Raw genomic sequence first — 18,200 nt, forward strand, 5'->3', positions numbered from 1 at the left:
ACGGATAGAAAATGAGTAAAGGTACTCTTTGGCTCAGGAATAAAAAACATTTAATGACAGGATAAAATAAAATGATTTCCTTTATCAGGGACAGGATAAAACATTACCTATTAGACTAAGAAAATAATTTATTTCTCTGTTAGTGTATTTTCCTAGAGTCTGTTGTGCAGACCCTCTACCTGGAGCAGTGGAAAACACAAAATGAATCAGTGAGGAAGGCAGCCCTCGAGGAGGTAAGGCCATTTGCCTGTTTATAAATCTTGCTACTTTTTACTTTAAAAAAATTTTTTTCTAAAAAAAAAAATTCTTTTTCTTTGTTTACTCGATTGTATGGAGAACACCAATTAAAATATTGACTTTACTGTGTATTTATTATGATTAACACAAAAACAGATAATGTCTTGAAAACCAAATAACTTTTACAATAATAAATGTTCAGGGGTGCCTGAGTGGCTCAGTGGGTTAAGAGTGCAACTCTTGATTTCAGCTCAGGTCATGATCTCAGGCTCCTGGGATATTCTCTAAATAAATAAATCTTTAATAATAATAGTAATAATAATAATAGTAATAATAATAAATGTTCATTCTTACAGACCACATAAAGACAATCTGTTTTCTCAATAATGTTCTAATCCAGGGGTTCATAAAGTGTGGTCTCAGATAAGTAGCATCTACATCACCTAGGAATTTGTTAAAAATGCAAATTCTCATGCCCTACTTACCTCTGGGAATGGAGCCCAGCAATCTGTGATTTGGTAAGCCCTCCAGAGGATACTGATGTACACTGAGGTTTGAGAATCACTGCTCTAACCTGGTCTATGAAGCTTTAAACTGGTATTCGATAAAATGAAATCTTCATACCATAGACAGTGTTTGCAAGGAGACTTGGAAGCAGGTAAGACTGATCTTTCTGTGGTTTCCAAGAAGCCCAATATCTGATTTCACTGCTCTTCCTCCTAATCAATCATTTTGCTGAAATTTTTGGTTTTGATCTATTTTCACTTGAACATCTTTTGAGGCAATGGAGTTAGGGTACACTTCCTTGAGCTGAGTTAGCAGATCCCAGCTAGAAATACGGTTTCTTTGAAATCTTCACTCCATTACCTTCAGCTGAACAATGTCACGAATTACTATGACTATAAATCCAAGCTGAATATTTTTCAAGAAAAGTAATACACTATGGCTATTTCAGGTCAGAAGTACTGATGTGTTCTTTATAAGCACTTGCATTTTTAAAAACTAGTTAGAATAATATAGTGCTTTAATTTAGGCATTGAAAAATAGAAGATAACTCTGCAAATCGAAATGGCCTTTCCCTAAATTCTTTTATAACCATCACCTTCCATATAGAAGCATTTAGGTGAAGGCCAAAGACCTATCAAAATGTACAAATAATCTTAACTGATTAAAAATTGTTAAATCTCTACATCACTGTGATTCAAAGCCTTACTTCAGAGTCACTAAATACAATAATTATTTCAATTTACAAAAGTGCATAGATTTGCTCTTTTTCTCTTCTGTTTAACGGTTTATTTAGGTAATTTGCAGACTCTTCCCTTTGCATTTGAAGCTGTGTGTCTGATAAAAATATTTCATGTTGGGATCCCTGGGTGGCGCAGCGGTTTGGCGCCTGCCTTTGGCCCAGGGCACGATCCTGGAGACCCGGGATCGAGTCCCACGTCGGGCTCCCGGTGCATGGAGCCTGCTTCTCCCTCTGCCTGTGTCTCTGCCTCTCTCTCTCTCTCTGTGACTATCATAAATAAATAAAAATTTAAAAAATAAAAATAAAATAAAATTAAATTTAAAAAAATATATTTCATGTTGTCTCAAGGCTTCTCGGAGGTTGCCAGAAACCTGAACTTGCATTTTTTGAGGTCCTCAGTATTTACATAAATAATAATAGATAAGCTAAAGGGGGTTACAAAAACTGTGGTATATCCTTCAAGTATAAACTAACACATAAAAAAATACTGCATCAGCTCATTTGGAGATGATTTAACTTGAGGTGCTTCACAAATGTGAGGCCCTAGACCAGAGTGCTTTCTTCATCTCTGCTTCATCCGCTTTCTGTCATAGGTTCTTGGTTGTCTATAACTCGTGTTATGCTAAATTGGAATATCTCTGTGGAGGAAAAATTGTTCCCTGACCTTCATATTCCTAGAAAAAGAATATAGGAAGGAAAGGCTAGAGGAGGCAATGGTTGACAGAACTATCTGCTCGGTTCTTGCCTGTCTGCTGGGCAAGTAAAGAGAAAGGGAATATAGGTGGCATATTGATCTGCTACTACACTGGCCTAAATTTCCCATGTACACAGATGGGATTTTTTTTTTTAAGATTTTATTTATTTGAGAGAGAGAGCACAAGCGGAGGCAGCAGCAAAGCAGAGGGAGAAGCAGGCTTTCTGTGGAGCAGGAGCCCAATGCAGGACTGAATCCCAGGACTCTGGGATCATGACTTGAGCCAAAGGTCATTGGAAAAGATGGCATAATCCTAAAGTATCTGCACTTCCAGATGGATGGCTGGAAGTAGCAGTCACCCATGAAGGTAGCAGTTCCTCTCAAAGCATCAGGAAACTTGATTATGCCTCTGTCACATCTAGTTAAAGAAAATGCCAAAATACAGTCATAAAAATACTAAATATCTTATTCTGTAGAAGAGGTTTTCTGCCTTTTGTTTTGTTTTGTTTTGTTTTTGTGCAGGGAAGACAGAAGAAGAAAGAAGAGAATGCCATTTCTGAACTTAACCACATATCCTGAAACACTCAGAACGTATGGATTCATGAATATTGTCTCTTCCCTAAAATCTTGTAGAAGAGCATGGCCTCCTCTCCCCACACCAGTACACTGATGGGCAGGCAAGTTTTTTTGCTTTTCTTTTGTTTTTAAAATATTACTGTACTCCCAGAGTCACTTCATAAATGCCCAAATTTTTTTTTGATGACTGAAATGATGAATGGATGATACAGATGACATATCATATGGATAACAGAGCAGACTTTCTTGAAATTAGTGTAAAAAAAGAAATCCAAGTTTTTAAAATTCCTGAAAGGCACAAAGGGGGGGGGAAGGGTGAGAATATCAACTAAAAATATAAATAAACCAATCTGGTACATGTCATTTGGCCAAAGAATTTTACCATCTTGACATTTTTGTAAGGCTTCCAGAAGGAGTAATAGGTTCAGTCACTTCTGTAACCTCTCTGTCATGTAGAGCAAGAAGGAATGTACGACTTTCCCAGCTTTTGAAAATTCCAAACTAACTCTTTTAGGGCACTGAGATCTAATCAAAGTTCTTGGTATACAATATCCAAATACCCTCATAAAGTTAATAAACACCCAAAACGTTTAACTTCTGTATCATTTGGGGTCTTTCAATTCCAATGGACAAAAATCTCAACTCAAGCTGCCTCAAAGCAAAATGTTGACTCCTATTTGAAAGCTGAAAAACAAGGCAAGATCTTGTTTCACCCATAGCTGGATTCTGAGTTCAAGTATCCCCATCTGGGCTTAACTTTTCTCTAACTCCCAGGCATGCCTCCCTGGGCATCAGCTTCATTCTCAAACTTCAGGTGGTGACACAAGATGTTCCAAGGTCACACATCATTCTGCAAAGTCCCATAGAAGAAGAGTGTGCACTTCCTTAAGGGGGGTGGTGGGTGGGAGGAGGTGGCCAGAAAGTCCTAGAAGGGTGCCTTTTTTGTCTCTAATTGGCCAGGCTGGGTCACATTCTTTTCTGTAAATTCTAATCCCAGCTACCAGGAGCACAAAATACCCTCAATGGTGCGGTCTGCGTCGTGGGTCACCCAGGGAGCCAGAGTCGCTGTTGACCTGTTAGCAAAGGGGCTAAAAAGATGAGGCAGTGGGGCGGGGTCCTCCAAGAGGAACAGCCGAGCTGAGCAGCTGGGACAGACCACAGGTAGCCCTACCATCACCGTTAGAAGACCCCACCCCCCACTTATTAAACTCGCACCTATGCTACGGTAATGGATCAAAATAAGATTTTTCGGAAGTCATTCGATTGAGGCTCCTAAGCAAACTAAAGTTTTGAAGGAGTGTAACCTGACACCTTGTGGCTAACCCCCCCCCCCAAAAAAAAAAAACCCCACGTCGCTTCAAGTCCTCCACTCGTCTTCAGGAACTGGATGGAACGCAGGGCCTCCCGGACAGCCGGCCACGGGCAGCCCCGCCGCACAGCCCGGACCGCCAGCAGCCGAGCAGGGCCCCCGGGGGCGCGGCCGGCGCGCCCCACCTCCCCGGAGCCGCCGCAGGGACTCGCACCCGCTTCCCAGGCGGCGCGACCAGTGTCACCCTTGGCGGCCTCCACCCTCTGCGGGCAGCGGCCGTCGGGACCCCCCTCCGCAGGGAGGCGCCCCCCACCCCCGCCCGCGCGAGGCGCCCGGACCCAGGCGCCCCGCCCCGCCCCCACCCACCCCTCCCCCGCCGGGCGGCCCGACCCAAGCGCCCCCCGCCCCACCCCCGGAGGGCGCCCCCGCCCCGCCCCGCCCGCGCAGGGCGCCCCCGCCCTCCCCCCACCCCACCCCGCCCCACCCCACCCCGGGGCACGGAGCGGGCGCGCGCGGGCGAGGAGCGGGGAGCGGGGAGCGGGGAGCGGGGAGCCGGGCGGGTCCCGGGGCCGCGGGGCGCGTGGGAGCGAGCGCACGAGTCCCCGAGTCCCCGAGTCCCCGAGTCCCCGAGTCCCCGGCGCGCCCGCCCCGCCCGCGCTCCGGCCCGACTCGCCCCCCGGACCGTGGCGGAGGCCGCGGACCCCGGGAAGGAGGCCCCGCGGCCGGCTGCGGCCGCAGGTAACCGGCGCCGAGGACGGACGCACGGACGGACGGACGGACGGACGCTCCTCGCCCCAGAGCGCCCCCGGCGGCGGGGAGGGCGGCCCCGGAGGCGGCGCAGGGGGGCGGGGGGCGGGGCTCGCGGGGGCCCTGAAACCGCCGCGCGTTATTACCTGATTAGCCTTTCCTCTAATGTCTTAAATAAGTTTTTTTTAGACAATGGAAAAAAAAAAAAAAAAAACCAGCCTCCTGGATGACTGCAGGTTTAGAGATCTAATCCCGAAAGTTTTGCGTGGTGTGCGTATTTGCTTATGCATATTCATTAACCGGTTAACTCTTCAGCTAGTCCGAAAATTGGCATTTAAAATATTCTTTGAGGGACGTTACAAGCTCGCTGTTGCGTTCAGGCCTCGGGTTATTTACCGGCTTAGTCAGCATCCGTCCGCCCGAAGTGGTACCTCAGCCCGTCCCTTGGCGACGGGCCTTGCATGTGACACTCTTGCCCTCTAGTGCCTCGCCAGCCTGGTAGCAGTTTGGCGGCTGATAGCAAGAAGATGTTACATAACACAAGGGGACTGGGCCAGAACTGGCACTGCTGCCACTTGTGAAGCCGAAAAGCCCGAGCCTGTGGTGGTGGATGCTGCTGTTTCGGTGTCTCTTGGATCTGCTGAAACTTCCTCAAGCATTTTCCGCGCCTTCGACTTTGATTCCAGGTAAGCGCATCTGTGTACTTACACTATCCATTTAATAGCTCACTCATAAACGTCAGGGCTTTTAGTAAGAGAGAGCAACTTTGTTTTCAATTAATCTACGAATTTCAGGATTGAACAAGCGCCTGGTTTTATTCTGGTAGAAGAAATGGAACGATTTTAATTAAATTCAGTGAGACACAGAAATATTCTGGGGTAATTTTAAAGCTTCTCTTAAATAAAATTGAAGTATCGAGGAGATGATCCCATATAATTGTTGAAGATCTCCACCAACAAGTTGTGATTATTCTGCAGCAGATTTGTTAAACAGAACACATGTCTTTTGCTTGATGGACTAGAAATTTGTAAGCAACCTTACAGATTTAGACTATAACTACCCGTCTGTCTATACAATAATGATTCTCAACAAATCTTTCTATTGTCTTGATGCAATTCATTTTATAGATACTATTTGAGATTACACAGTTCACAAAATTACATGCAACTTGGAAAGAAATATTCAGCCTATGTATTGAATATAGAAGCTTTAAATTAAAGGCAAGTACATGTATCTTCCATTTAATATGTCCACTTTTTATTTTTTTCCTCAAAAGAACCAAGTTAACATTCTTTAAGAGGTTTACCTAGATCATCTTCCAACTAGTTCTTCTAATATCTGGAAACTCTTTAAGTTTCAGACCCATTTAAAGTTGAAATTTAATTCATATTCTTTATAAATACATTGAAGTACAGCAACATATATAATCTGGGAAGAGTTTTAAGGAAATCACTCCTAAATAATGTAAATAGCTACATCTTCATAGTAGATTAAAATAAAAATCAAATATTGAGATACATGTGAAACTGATCTCCAGCTCTTTTCTTTGTCCTTAGAAAATATCATATTATCAACTATTGAACAATGCTGTTCACCACAGAGCAGAATGACAAGGAGCACAAACTCTCAAACATCTGATAGCTGAAGGGCATTTTTCCCTTTTTCTTCTACTATAGCTTCCTATTAATATTGTATTTGAGGAGATTTCAAAAATAAATTTGAAAGAGACTCTTTTGAAAAATAGTACTGAACATGTCAAGAGATTTGCCCTAACAGAAGCTTGCTCTCTCGCTCTTTCTTTCTCCAGTTAACACAGTATCTACTATCTCTCATATTTTTATTGTTTTTCTTTATGGTCCTAGTGGTGAAATAGAAGGTGTTTCTCTTTGTATAGTAAATATTACTATTAAACTGGTTACATGAGTTAATTTCTTCATAGTTTTTAGAATGAAAGCTTCTTAGGTTTCAGATAAAACAAAACTTTTATATCTTTCTAGAGAGATTTGTTATCATTTACTTCAGTGGAGTTATGGTATACCTTCTCTTTTAGTACATTTTCTTGAGGAAAGTATTATTTCAGAAGATTACAGCAAGTCTTAATTTGTGGTGTAACTGAAAGGTTTATTGAAAAAAAAAATAGAATGGGAGAGATAGCCAGGCATTTGAGGTTCATTTTTCTGGACCAGATAGGATATATATTCAGTTCAATACTGAAGAAGTTATTATGAGCTAAAATCTAAATATTCAGTGGTCAACTGGCTTTTCTTTCAATTCAGGGAATCTTATATGACTTCCTTGAAACCTGGTTGAGTCGCAACTGTTCTTTAGTGATTAGTGCCAACTTTTAAACCTAAATATGTATTTGTTGAGGTATATAATATATTCAAAGAAAGCCATATTTAAATACTTTGTGATGTGCATCCACTATAAAACCAGAGAAATAGGATTGTAATAAAAACATATTCTCAACTAAATGAATGTCTTGGATTTATAATTGCTTAACAGGTTAGACAATAGGAAAAAACAGTGGAAGTTTGTTTTTCCTGTGCTGTGGCTTTGAAGATAAGCATTCACACGGACATGCATGAATTCTAAACACCTGTCCAGATTAGAGGATGCTACTAGGCCACAAAAGTAACAGCTTACAATCATAATGATAATTAGCCTGAACAGTGCTCAAAATTGTTTTATAACTGATTTTTTTCTTACAGTACACAATAATTAGTTGTAGAAAATCAATTGGGTTTTTTGTCTGTTTTTATAAAAACTATATTCTTAGGTTCTCGGATGTCACAGTGACCTTCGTGTTACTCTAAACATTCTTCATCAATCGTATGTAAGTTTCATAACTAGAGAAACATTTGGGTTTTTCTACAATTAATGTGTATAACAGATTATTTCACAAAAATTTCCACAAATTACTGAGGGCTATAACTCTTGATTATCTATTGCTAAACTGCATCTCAGTGATAGGTATCATTTTACATACACTTCATTTTTAATTCTTTTCTTTGGTTACAATATTTGAGAATAACATGAAGTTAGATATGAATTTTAGACCTGGTTCTGTCATGAGAGATGTACTCTTGGGCAACTCCCTTGCTAGCTCTGGGCCTTCCTTGGTCCCTTCCCTGGAAAATGACAATCTCAGCGATCCTTTCCTATCTTCTTTGTTGTTCAGCATTGTAGAAATTGTTCTGAGAGATAGGACAAATAGACATGAAAACAGTTAGGGAATAATACAAAACTTGTTGATTGGTACTGTTTTCTAGATACTTGGGAATAGATGCAAAAGTTTTTATTTTTTTTTAATATTTTATTTATTTATGCATGAGAGGCATATATAGAGAGAGGCAGAGACACAGGCAGAGGGAGAAGCAGGCTCCATGCAGGGAGCCAGACGCGGGACTCGATTCCGGGTCTCCAGGATCCCACCCTGGGCCGAAGGCGGCGCTAAACCACTGAGCCAACGGGGGCTGCCCACATGCAAAAGTTTTTAAAATAAAAGTTAACACTCATAGAGTGGTTACTTTGTACCAGGCACTGTTCCAAGTGCTCATATATTAATTTTTAGCTCACATAATCTTCAAAAAGATTATTTGAGGTAGATGCTTTAATTATTTCCATTGAAAATATTATTTCCATTATTTCCATTCCTCAATTTCCATTGACAATTGAGGAAACTGAGGCAATGAGAGGCTACTTACCTTTCTAAGATCATATACTTCTAAGTGGTAAAGATGGGATTCAGTTTGAGTCCGGCTCCCAACGCACATGCCTTTAACCACCATATTACATTGTGTCTTTCTCGGTTTTCAAGTATTTGTGCTTGATATGCCTCTTGGTACAACAGAGGCAATTCACATACCACTTCAGTCGTTTCCATCATTTCCATCCTTATGTACTTCCACATACGAAATGATCATTTATTCATTCAAGAGATATTTACTCATCACCTAGTATCAGGTCAGGCTTATACCAGTGCCCAAGACCGTTATCTGTGGTGCCTTCCCTAAGGAAGTATATACAGTCTAGTTTAGGTGATTTGTTTCTTCTCTCATGATATCCCGATTGGATTGACTGTCACTTGTTCAAAAAGATGCCTAAGGTAACAGAGGAAGAATTTGTCTAACTTCTTTGTTGATGCATTCATAGGATAGAGAGTAATCAAACCGAGACCTCAGACTTCCTAGGACTCCCTATCATATTTCTTCATTGCTCCTCTCTGCTCATTTTACATAATCCTCTCTGCAGATTGGCTGCCTCTGCTTCTCTGATTCATATAACCTGCCCTAAAACATTAGCCAAACACTGATCTGAAATTTCACTTATGGTCTAGGCAAACAGAGAGAGATTAGGTTAATACTGTTGTTCCCATGACTCTGAAGAAGAATAAAAAATGACATAGGTCATGTTAGATCCCGAAAGCTGCATTGGCAGTAGTCACATGCCCTGCTATTAGGCATACATGATGCGTACATATGTTGTAGCTCAATTTAAGGGGATTTGGGAGACATTTCCTCCTTTAAATCATACAGGCAGAACAAACAAAGCAGTAGTAGAGTAGTTTTCTTGTCTTGCCTCACTGGGTGGCATAACACTGAGAGAGGTGGGGAGGGGGGAGGATTGTTTCCTTGATAATTTCTAAATATAAAGAAGGAGAGAAAATTGCAATAGAAATTGGATGTATCAAACAAAGCCAGCGCCCCCAAGTGCAGCTATTTGCCCATCCATCCTAAAGAAAACCACTGTTCTAGAGACAATATATTCTTGGTCATACTCCACGCAAATCAGCGTCTGACTTGCCTACCACAGCAGGGTTCAATTAACATGACACAATTTCACACATTTCTTCCCAAAGAAGAGCATGTTCGTTGTCAATTTTTAATACTACTAAATTACTTTTAGCAAATTCATGTAATGTATTTGAAGCCTCCCAATGCATTTTTCAACACTATAAAATAAAGTTAATTTTGTGAAAGGGGAATGTTGTCAAGATCTTTTAAATATCTTTCATTTATGTTAGAACCTGAAGTTCTTTAGTTATTAATACTCATTTTCCAGATGGCAATCTTTTTTTCAACATTTCTTGTACTGCCAACTTCAACGTGATTCTATTTCATTTAGAAATTGATTTTTCCTTTGGGATGATGGTGGGTGTTAGTGGAAGAGAAAAGATAGGTTACAGTGACAAGTAGGTGCTTCCCCTTACAGATATTGCCATATTTTACAAAATGAATATTTGTATATATTCAGTTCTTTACTATGTATATGGAATGGTTTATGATTCCAAAATATAATTTCTCTTCTGCCTTTTGTTAGTGGTATATAATTAAATAATGGCTAATGCTTCATTGGTGGAAAACAGATGTTTTCCTTTTTAAAAACATAGATGGATTACAAAACAACTCTAGGCATGCCAAATTCTGAAAAATATCAGAATGGGATAAATAGGCATTTGAGTAAGATACAGTGAAAGGTACATTCTGGATGTGCCTCACTGTGTCTGCGGTCACGGTGGTCATTGCCATTCACAGTGTTTATATTGTTACTCTCACTATTATTGGAGACCAGTGTGACTAGTGGAGATATCCATTCTCAGAAGATGGTCTGACTTAATGACTGTCCTACTTTGTGAAGACAGCTGCTATTTGCAAAATTTAGTACAGGCTCTCTTTTCACTCATTTAACAATGGGATGTTCTTAGTTCAAGCACTGTATTGATATCAAGAATATAGAGGTGAACAAGGCAGGTACTTACAGATGCTTCCAATCACAGAAATATTACACAGAAAACCACATGACTAATTATAACTATGGAATGTGCTGCAGAGGTAAAGTAGATGGTGATGTGAGAGTGTATAAAAAGAGAGACCCAACAGATCTGGGGAATCAAAGGAGGCTTTTGTGAGGCAGGAACCTTTATGCTTAGAGCTGTAGGATTTAGAGGATGAAGACAGGTGAAGAAATGGGAGAAAACTTCCAGAGAAAATTTGGAAGTCCTTCCAAAGAGGACAGCATTTGAGGAGACCCTGAGTCAGAAAAGAGGTTATTGCTTTTGGCGAACAGAAAAAGAACTCATTTGCTTGGAACTTAAAGGGGAACACACCATTGAATCAGGCCTGAGATGTAAGAGTGAGAAGCATTCCTCACAGTGAATCTTGTAGGGCCTGTATAGGAATTTGCATTTTAATGAGTAAGTGAAATAGGCAGCCATTGATATGTTTTCTGCTGGGAAGAAACAATCTGATTTGCACTTTGATGCTGGACTGAGAAAAGTAGAAAAGGAGCCCAGAGTGTTTATGATGAAGCTAATTTTTGCAGTAGTTCAAGTGAGAGGGATGTTGCCTAGGAAAGAGCAGTGTGCTGAACAGGGGAGGGGAGTTTTGGGAAATGGAAATGAGAGGACTTGGGTTTATTTAAATAAGCACAAGTGAGGAAAAAGAAGGTGTCAAGGATGAACCACTATATGGTCGTGGGAAGATGAAGAGTTTTACAAAATAGACCATACATTCCATTTAAGACAGGTTGAGTTTTCTTGTGATATGAATCCAGTGGAGCTCAACAGTGGCTGGCATATATTAAGAACACAATTACTGTGAGTTGTTATTATATCAAGTTGATAGTTCAATTTGCAATCCTAGAGCTCAGAGGAAGGAGGTTGGACTTACAAATAGACATTTGGAATTTACTGAAGCATAGATGGTAGTGAAAGCCAGTGAGTGTGTGATCTGATCTAGGATAATGGGGAGGAATGAGAAGAAGCCCAGGGATGGACATGATGCTGGATTATGCCTCTGATTGAGTCTCTTCCTCTGCTCTGACTTTAACTTCCTGCATCAAAGGTGGAGTTCCTTCACTTCCCACAACTCTGCTTACACTGGAATGCTTGTACCTGTCCCTTTAAAACTCTTAGTGAATTTTTATTGGCCGTCTTCAGGATATTTCCCATTTCCTATGTTGGTTATATCATCTTCATCATTATCATCATGTCAGGTAACGTATAGTATATACATTCTATGTGCCACTTTCTAAGAGCTCTTTATAGTTTATCTCATAATCCTCATTAAAACCCTATTAATAAGTACCACAAGTATCACCCATTTTCATATGCAGAAACTGCAGCATCTAAAGATAATCGCTATCAACATGTTCCTAGCATGAAAAGTGTGTGTTGCAGTTGCTGCCTTGGGTGCGTTGTATCTTCACTGCAGGCTGTCGAGTTCCAATTTCATTTCAACCACTATGAGCTGTGGTATCTTGGGCAGGCTACTGCTTTTAAAAGGCCCAATACCATGATGGCATGTCAAAAGTGTTTGCTAATATATATGTGTTGCTCTTGTTGTTACTCTACCTTCCCATATGATGTTACCTCCTTCACTGTGCCTTCTAGGAAATCCTGATGAAGTGGTGACGTTTATAACCATCCCAACCTTGCACCTTACCTGTATCTACTCTGACTGTTCCCAAATACCTACATGGTTTATTGACTTTATAATTTAATTTGCACTTCCTTGGTCATTCAGCATATCCCTCATCATAGGTATCCAAATGTAAGCACAGCTGTCAGCTCTATACTTATACTAAAGACAGTTGTGTCCTTGGAACTCTGTGATATGCAGGCCAGTGTATCTGTTTGTCAGTCATTCAGAGAACCTAGCAGACCATGCAAAGTCTGTAATTTTCAATGTATATTTGTGAGAGCACTTCAAGAATATAATCATCACTATACCCAAGTGTTTGCCTGTTGCTCTTGTTGGCCTTTAAAAATGTTTTTATCCTGTTTCTTGTCTGAAAGTTTCCTGGGAATGACACAAACTCTATACCCTTGGAAACTTCAATCTAACAAGAAAGAGACATTAAACAAATCATGTTGCTAATAATATTTAGCAAGAGTTGTGATAAAAGCCTGAAATAAAATGTAATTATAATTAGATTACAACATGATCTAAAGGAGGAGGAGTAGACTTGGTCAGAAAAGGCTTTCTTGAGGAATTAAGTGTGTGTAGCATATCCAGATTTGCTAATGACCCATTTATTTCAAATGTTTCCTTGCCTTTTTATTTGTCAACATCCAGCTATTTTACAGAACATTGTCATTTTGCTATCTCCTTCTGCATCATTCAGTCACCTATCTGAACCTTAGATGAACATCATTAGCTCAAGCCAATTTCCACTCTAAGCTGGCGTGTTTCTATCACTGGCACTTTTATTCTTCTAGCCCCCAAGCCTGAAGCATATCAATAATCACTTCCTTTTTGTTTTTCCCCTGTATCTCCATTTTCATTCTCCCTAATAACCACCTTAGTCTGGACTCACACCATTCCTCACCTGGATTGTGAAGCAGCCCCTTAGCTGGGACGGTCCTGATTCCACCTGTACAATGTAGCATATACTTTCTCTGTTCATATGACTGCTCTTCGTCCAGTCTGGGTGCCTCTGCTGCCCTAATCATCTGCAAACATGATTTTTATTGTCTCTCTTCTGTTTGGATTCATCTAGTGCTATTTCCAAGTCTATACTTTTGTGCTTCACAATCACTTCCAAGGACATTCATTAATCTGCAGGACTCCTTGAATGAAATATCATTTCCATTTTCAACCCAACACATAGTATCATATTAGTCTCACTCTCAGATAAACATACTGTAACCATTTCATTTCTTCAACCTTGCCAGGTATTTTTGCCAACACTTTCATCCCACTCTCATATCCAAATCTTTCCCATTGTCTCATGTCCCCATCAAGCACCATGTCTCTTAGAAACTGTTTCCCTAAATTTCATGAACTTTTTTTTTCATTAACCTTTTATTCATTGTTAATCTTTGTTTTGAAACTTGTGACAAACATAGTCTGTACCACATAAACCACTATTACGTACAACATAGTGTTGGCTGTTGTTTCACAAGTCATTTCCCCCAACAGAGACCATGCTTCTGCAAGCAAGGATCACTCTTAATATTACTTCTGTGATGTCCTCTGCACCTGATGTAGCACTTACCCCAAACTGGGTATTCAGCACAACACCTGATGACAGATCCCAGAATAATTAATTGATAGGTATCTTTGTGGGTGAAGATTTAATATCTACTACCATAGTGGCTTCTTTTATCCTATGTTAGTATGGTATGATTATATTTTCCTAGTATTAAGTAAAACAGAGACATTAAATCCAGCTAATGTATAGGTAATTATAATCATATTAACAGTGATATATAACCTCAAAAATAAGTTATGACATTAGAATAAAGTGGAAGTGTCAAATTAACTTGTAAGGTTAATATGCCATTTTAATTTACTAATTCCACAAGTAGTCATTGGGTGCTTACTGTATGCCTGGCACTAGGGACTTAATGATAGAGGGCTTCTCTCTAGCCTCTTAGAGTTTACAGTTAGATAAGAGAGACTGACAGACTGACCTTAAAATCTTACCTACAATAGTGTCATGAATTACAAAGAAGATATCATTTCTGCAGTGGCCATGTGTAACTGTTGGTCTTACCAACTTTAGAAGGTTAGCTCCATATGAGAAGTTTTCACCAGGGAACTGTGTAGAGGAGCTTCATTCTCCACATGTACCTGTCTTCCTAGTGATCCCCACCGGTGAAGGGCTCGGGAGAAGTTGCTATAGTGCCATCCCATGCAGAAGGAGTGACTGCATCAGTTCAGTCCATTCTGACATTTTTGGAGCTAATAGACATACAGAGAATGGGAAGGAGTTGGTGGTGGATGAGGTTGCACTAAGAATATTAACTTTTGAGAATCTATACCAGAGACTAAATTTGGCTACAGAGAAGTGTGCTGTCAAAAGAAGGTTTGAAGAAAACCTAGGGAATCTTAATGTATCCATTTAAATGTCTTCGACCAAATCCTACCCTCAGAGATATACGCTGGAATTCCCTTGGCTTCAGGAGGAAAATTGAAGAGTTTAATAGAAAAGAGAGGACTTTCAGTATTTCATACCTGCTAATGGAGAAGGTAGCTAATATCCATCCTAAATAGTGAGAGCAAGTACTCCTCACCACTTTGCCTCATCACAGATAAGATTAATTTGAGTTACATTGCCTTTCATTTCTGACAATATGAACAAACCATGAAACACTGCTCTCTGAAATGCAAAATGTGGTAATACATTTTGTATCCAGTCAAAAACACTTCACAGCTAAAATTGAAACAGAGACATAGAAAGATATGAGATTTTATATCCTGCCATTATACTCCAGAATATTATATTATTCATAAACATGTACATAACTTTTAAAGTGCAATTACCTTTCAAAATGAAATAACTACAATTACAATGGAAATTCTCAGTTGTCCCAGTAATTTTGATTTGCTTAAATAACACCTACATCTATGCTAGATTGTTTAAAAGAGTAGAATGTTACCGTTTATGTTAGATTTATTTTCAAGGATGCCAGGTCACTTGATGCCTTTTCACTTGACAGGGTGGTGGTATACCACAGACCCCCATGCCATACTAAGTTCTCTTCCTCCTTTCTTTGCAGCGTCCCTCAGACTTGTCACTTCCCACATTCTCCCTGACCTATGATCACTAACAGTTTATGATTGGATTATGAGAAATCAGCCTGCATTGGCTTGCCAGCCTTGATTCTTTTAATGGTGCTCTAGGCTATCTTCCACGTTATTGATTAGTTCATTTTCCTGAAAAATCTCACCCTTACCACATTATTCCCTAAATCAGGAAAGTATAATGGCTCCCTATTGGTTTTCTCAACCATGAACTTCTACGCTATCAAATCTCTCCATAATCTAAGGTACCCATACTTTGTAAAATTTATGTTTAGGATATTTCATACCCTTGCTTTCCATTCTTCATCAGAGTGTTCCTTGCCCAATATTGTGCTCACTCCTGCCTCTATAAATTCCCTCTATCTCATATGCCTACTTATACTCCCTCATCCTTAAAGGCTCTTCCCAAATTCTGCATCCCACTGGGACATTGCAGGCTTCCCCATTTGCCATGGTCTCTTATCTCATCTCATGAGAGCCATTTATCTCTAATCAACAACGATTTATTATTGTCATGCTAGTCACTGTCTCTGCTTCATAATATTGGGCCTCTTAAATATGTTCACTCTGTTGACCATTTACATTCTTTTTTTAAAAAATAGAAGATAGTTACCTCATAAATATTGATGAATGAATGACATAGATGCCCTATGTTTGAATGAATAATTATAATATATAATTTACAGGAAAAATGTCCTATTCATGAGTATCCTATTCTGTAAATATACTGCAATTGTACACCAGAATGTATTATTTGTAAAGATAAGCATATATTACTCAAAATATTGTTCATTGCTTATTTCACAGATGAATATCACAGAATTTTAGGTGAAGATCACCAGAATGTTCTTGGTGATTTATTCTAACCTTATCATTTTACTTAGAAGGTCCTAAGGCCAAAGTGACACAATTAGTGAGAGACAGTGGTGCAGTGAACCCTTTCAGTCTGCCTTGTGGACAATAAGATGATCTTTATTAATTTTTTTATACTCCAATTTTTTATACTTCATTTTTCCATACTCCTGAAGAGTGCCAGGACCTTAAGACTCTTATAAACTTCTGCTCTAAGAAGCACTCGAGTTTCTTTCTTATTGTTTTTTAAAAGCTACTAATTTTTTCTAAGATTAGTAAAATTTGAAAGAGGTTTGAAATTACAGCATGACAAGGTGTTTCATGAAGTTTGTTATTGTTATTGTTTTTAAAAGACACTTTTATAGTACTTTTTCATGTAATTACTGAGCTCTTTTCCAAAAAGCAGAAACTAGTGTCTTAACTGTAGCACCTAATGAAATATGTCCAAACTTTCATGAATTTTCAGTATATGTAGTTAAACACATATGTATCATGTATGCATTACATGACGTGGCAGTGTATGGCTCAGGTGACCTCTCTGTGTGGTCTTAGGTCTGTGGTATCTATAAGGTTTGATGCAAAGCTCAGTAAATAACAGGAAATTTCTTTGTTAGCCCAATGTATTTTCCAAATGAAGGACAGAGAGCCTCTAATAAATGGAGCTCTCTTCCCGTTTCTATCCCCCCCCCATGTCCTCATCCAGATCTGGGAGGAGGAAACAGAGGTTTTCTTACAGACCATACACCAGTTCATCTGCCTAACAGGTTGCCACTTGTGCCAGTCAGCAGGAAAAAGCTTGCTCCCTTTAATGCCACAGAATGAATGTTTGATATTCTGTTCTATTTCATTCTACTTTTCAGACTGCATTTTCTGTGAGCCCTGATCAAGTGACACAAATGCGCTGCAATGGTGACATAAACTATTGACTGAGACTGGACAAGTAGCTGAACCCCGTCTTTTCTTTTCTTCTTCTTCTTTTTTTTTATGGTGCTTCTATTGGAACAGTCTGAGGAAAGTATATACAACATGAGTTTTATCATGAAGCTTCACAGACACTTTCAAAGGACGGTTATTCTGCTTGCCACATTTTGTATGGTGAGCATTATTATTTCTGCCTACTACCTATACAGTGGCTACAAACAAGAAAATGAACCCTCTGAGATGATGTCAGAAGTGGACTGTGGGGACTTCCAACACCTACCATACAGACTTATGGAAGTCAAGACAATGAAGCTTTCTGACACCTCGAGGACAGACCCCACAGTTCTGGTGTTTGTGGAGAGCCAATACTCATCGCTTGGTCAAGACATAATTATGATTCTAGAATCCAGCAGATTCCAGTATCACATTGAAATTGCTCCTGGAAAGGGGGATCTCCCAGCACTTATAGAAAAAACTAAAGGCAAATATATTCTCATTATTTATGAGAATATATTAAAGTATATAAATATGGACTCCTGGAACCGAAGCCTTTTAGATAAATACTGTGTGGAATATGGTGTGGGTGTCATTGGATTCCACAAAACTAGTGAGAAGAGTCTACAGAGCTTTCAGTTGAAAGGTTTCCCTTTTTCCATATATGGAAACCTGGCAGTAAAAGATTGTTGTATTAATCCTCATTCTCCATTGCTTCATGTGACCAAATCTTCCAAACTTGAAAAAGGTTCTTTACCTGGAACTGACTGGACAGTTTTCCAGATTAATCACTCAGCCTACCAACCAGTAATATTCGCCAAAGTAAAGACCCCAGAGAACCTTTCTCCTCCCATCTTTAAAGGTGCTTTTTATGCCACTGTCATACACGACTTGGGGCTTCATGATGGAATTCAAAGAGTTTTTTTTGGCAACAACTTAAACTTTTGGTTGCACAAGCTCATCTTCATAGATGCTGTTTCCTTCTTGTCAGGAAAGAGGCTGACACTGTCCTTGGACAGGTACATTCTTGTGGATATCGATGATATTTTTGTGGGAAAGGAAGGAACAAGAATGAACACCAATGATGTTAAG

At 39.7% G+C, this 18,200-nt stretch overlaps 1 protein-coding gene across 1 annotated transcript in view; it reads left to right on the top strand.

Annotated features, from left to right (window-relative positions):
- Positions 1-4,951: 4,951 nt before the first annotated feature.
- The window catches only part of LOC112671710 (bifunctional heparan sulfate N-deacetylase/N-sulfotransferase 3), a 171,431-nt gene continuing 158,182 nt past the window's right edge, over positions 4,952-18,200 (top strand). Inside the window, exons 1-2 of the mRNA XM_025465996.3 lie at positions 4,952-5,495; positions 17,054-18,200. Coding sequence (XP_025321781.1) covers positions 17,178-18,200 — 1,023 coding nt within the window. The 5' untranslated portion in view covers positions 4,952-5,495; positions 17,054-17,177. The remainder of the gene's footprint in view (positions 5,496-17,053) is intronic.

Source organism: Canis lupus, chromosome 32 (assembly GCF_003254725.2).
Source record: "Canis lupus dingo isolate Sandy chromosome 32, ASM325472v2, whole genome shotgun sequence".
NCBI lineage: Eukaryota > Metazoa > Chordata > Mammalia > Carnivora > Canidae > Canis > Canis lupus.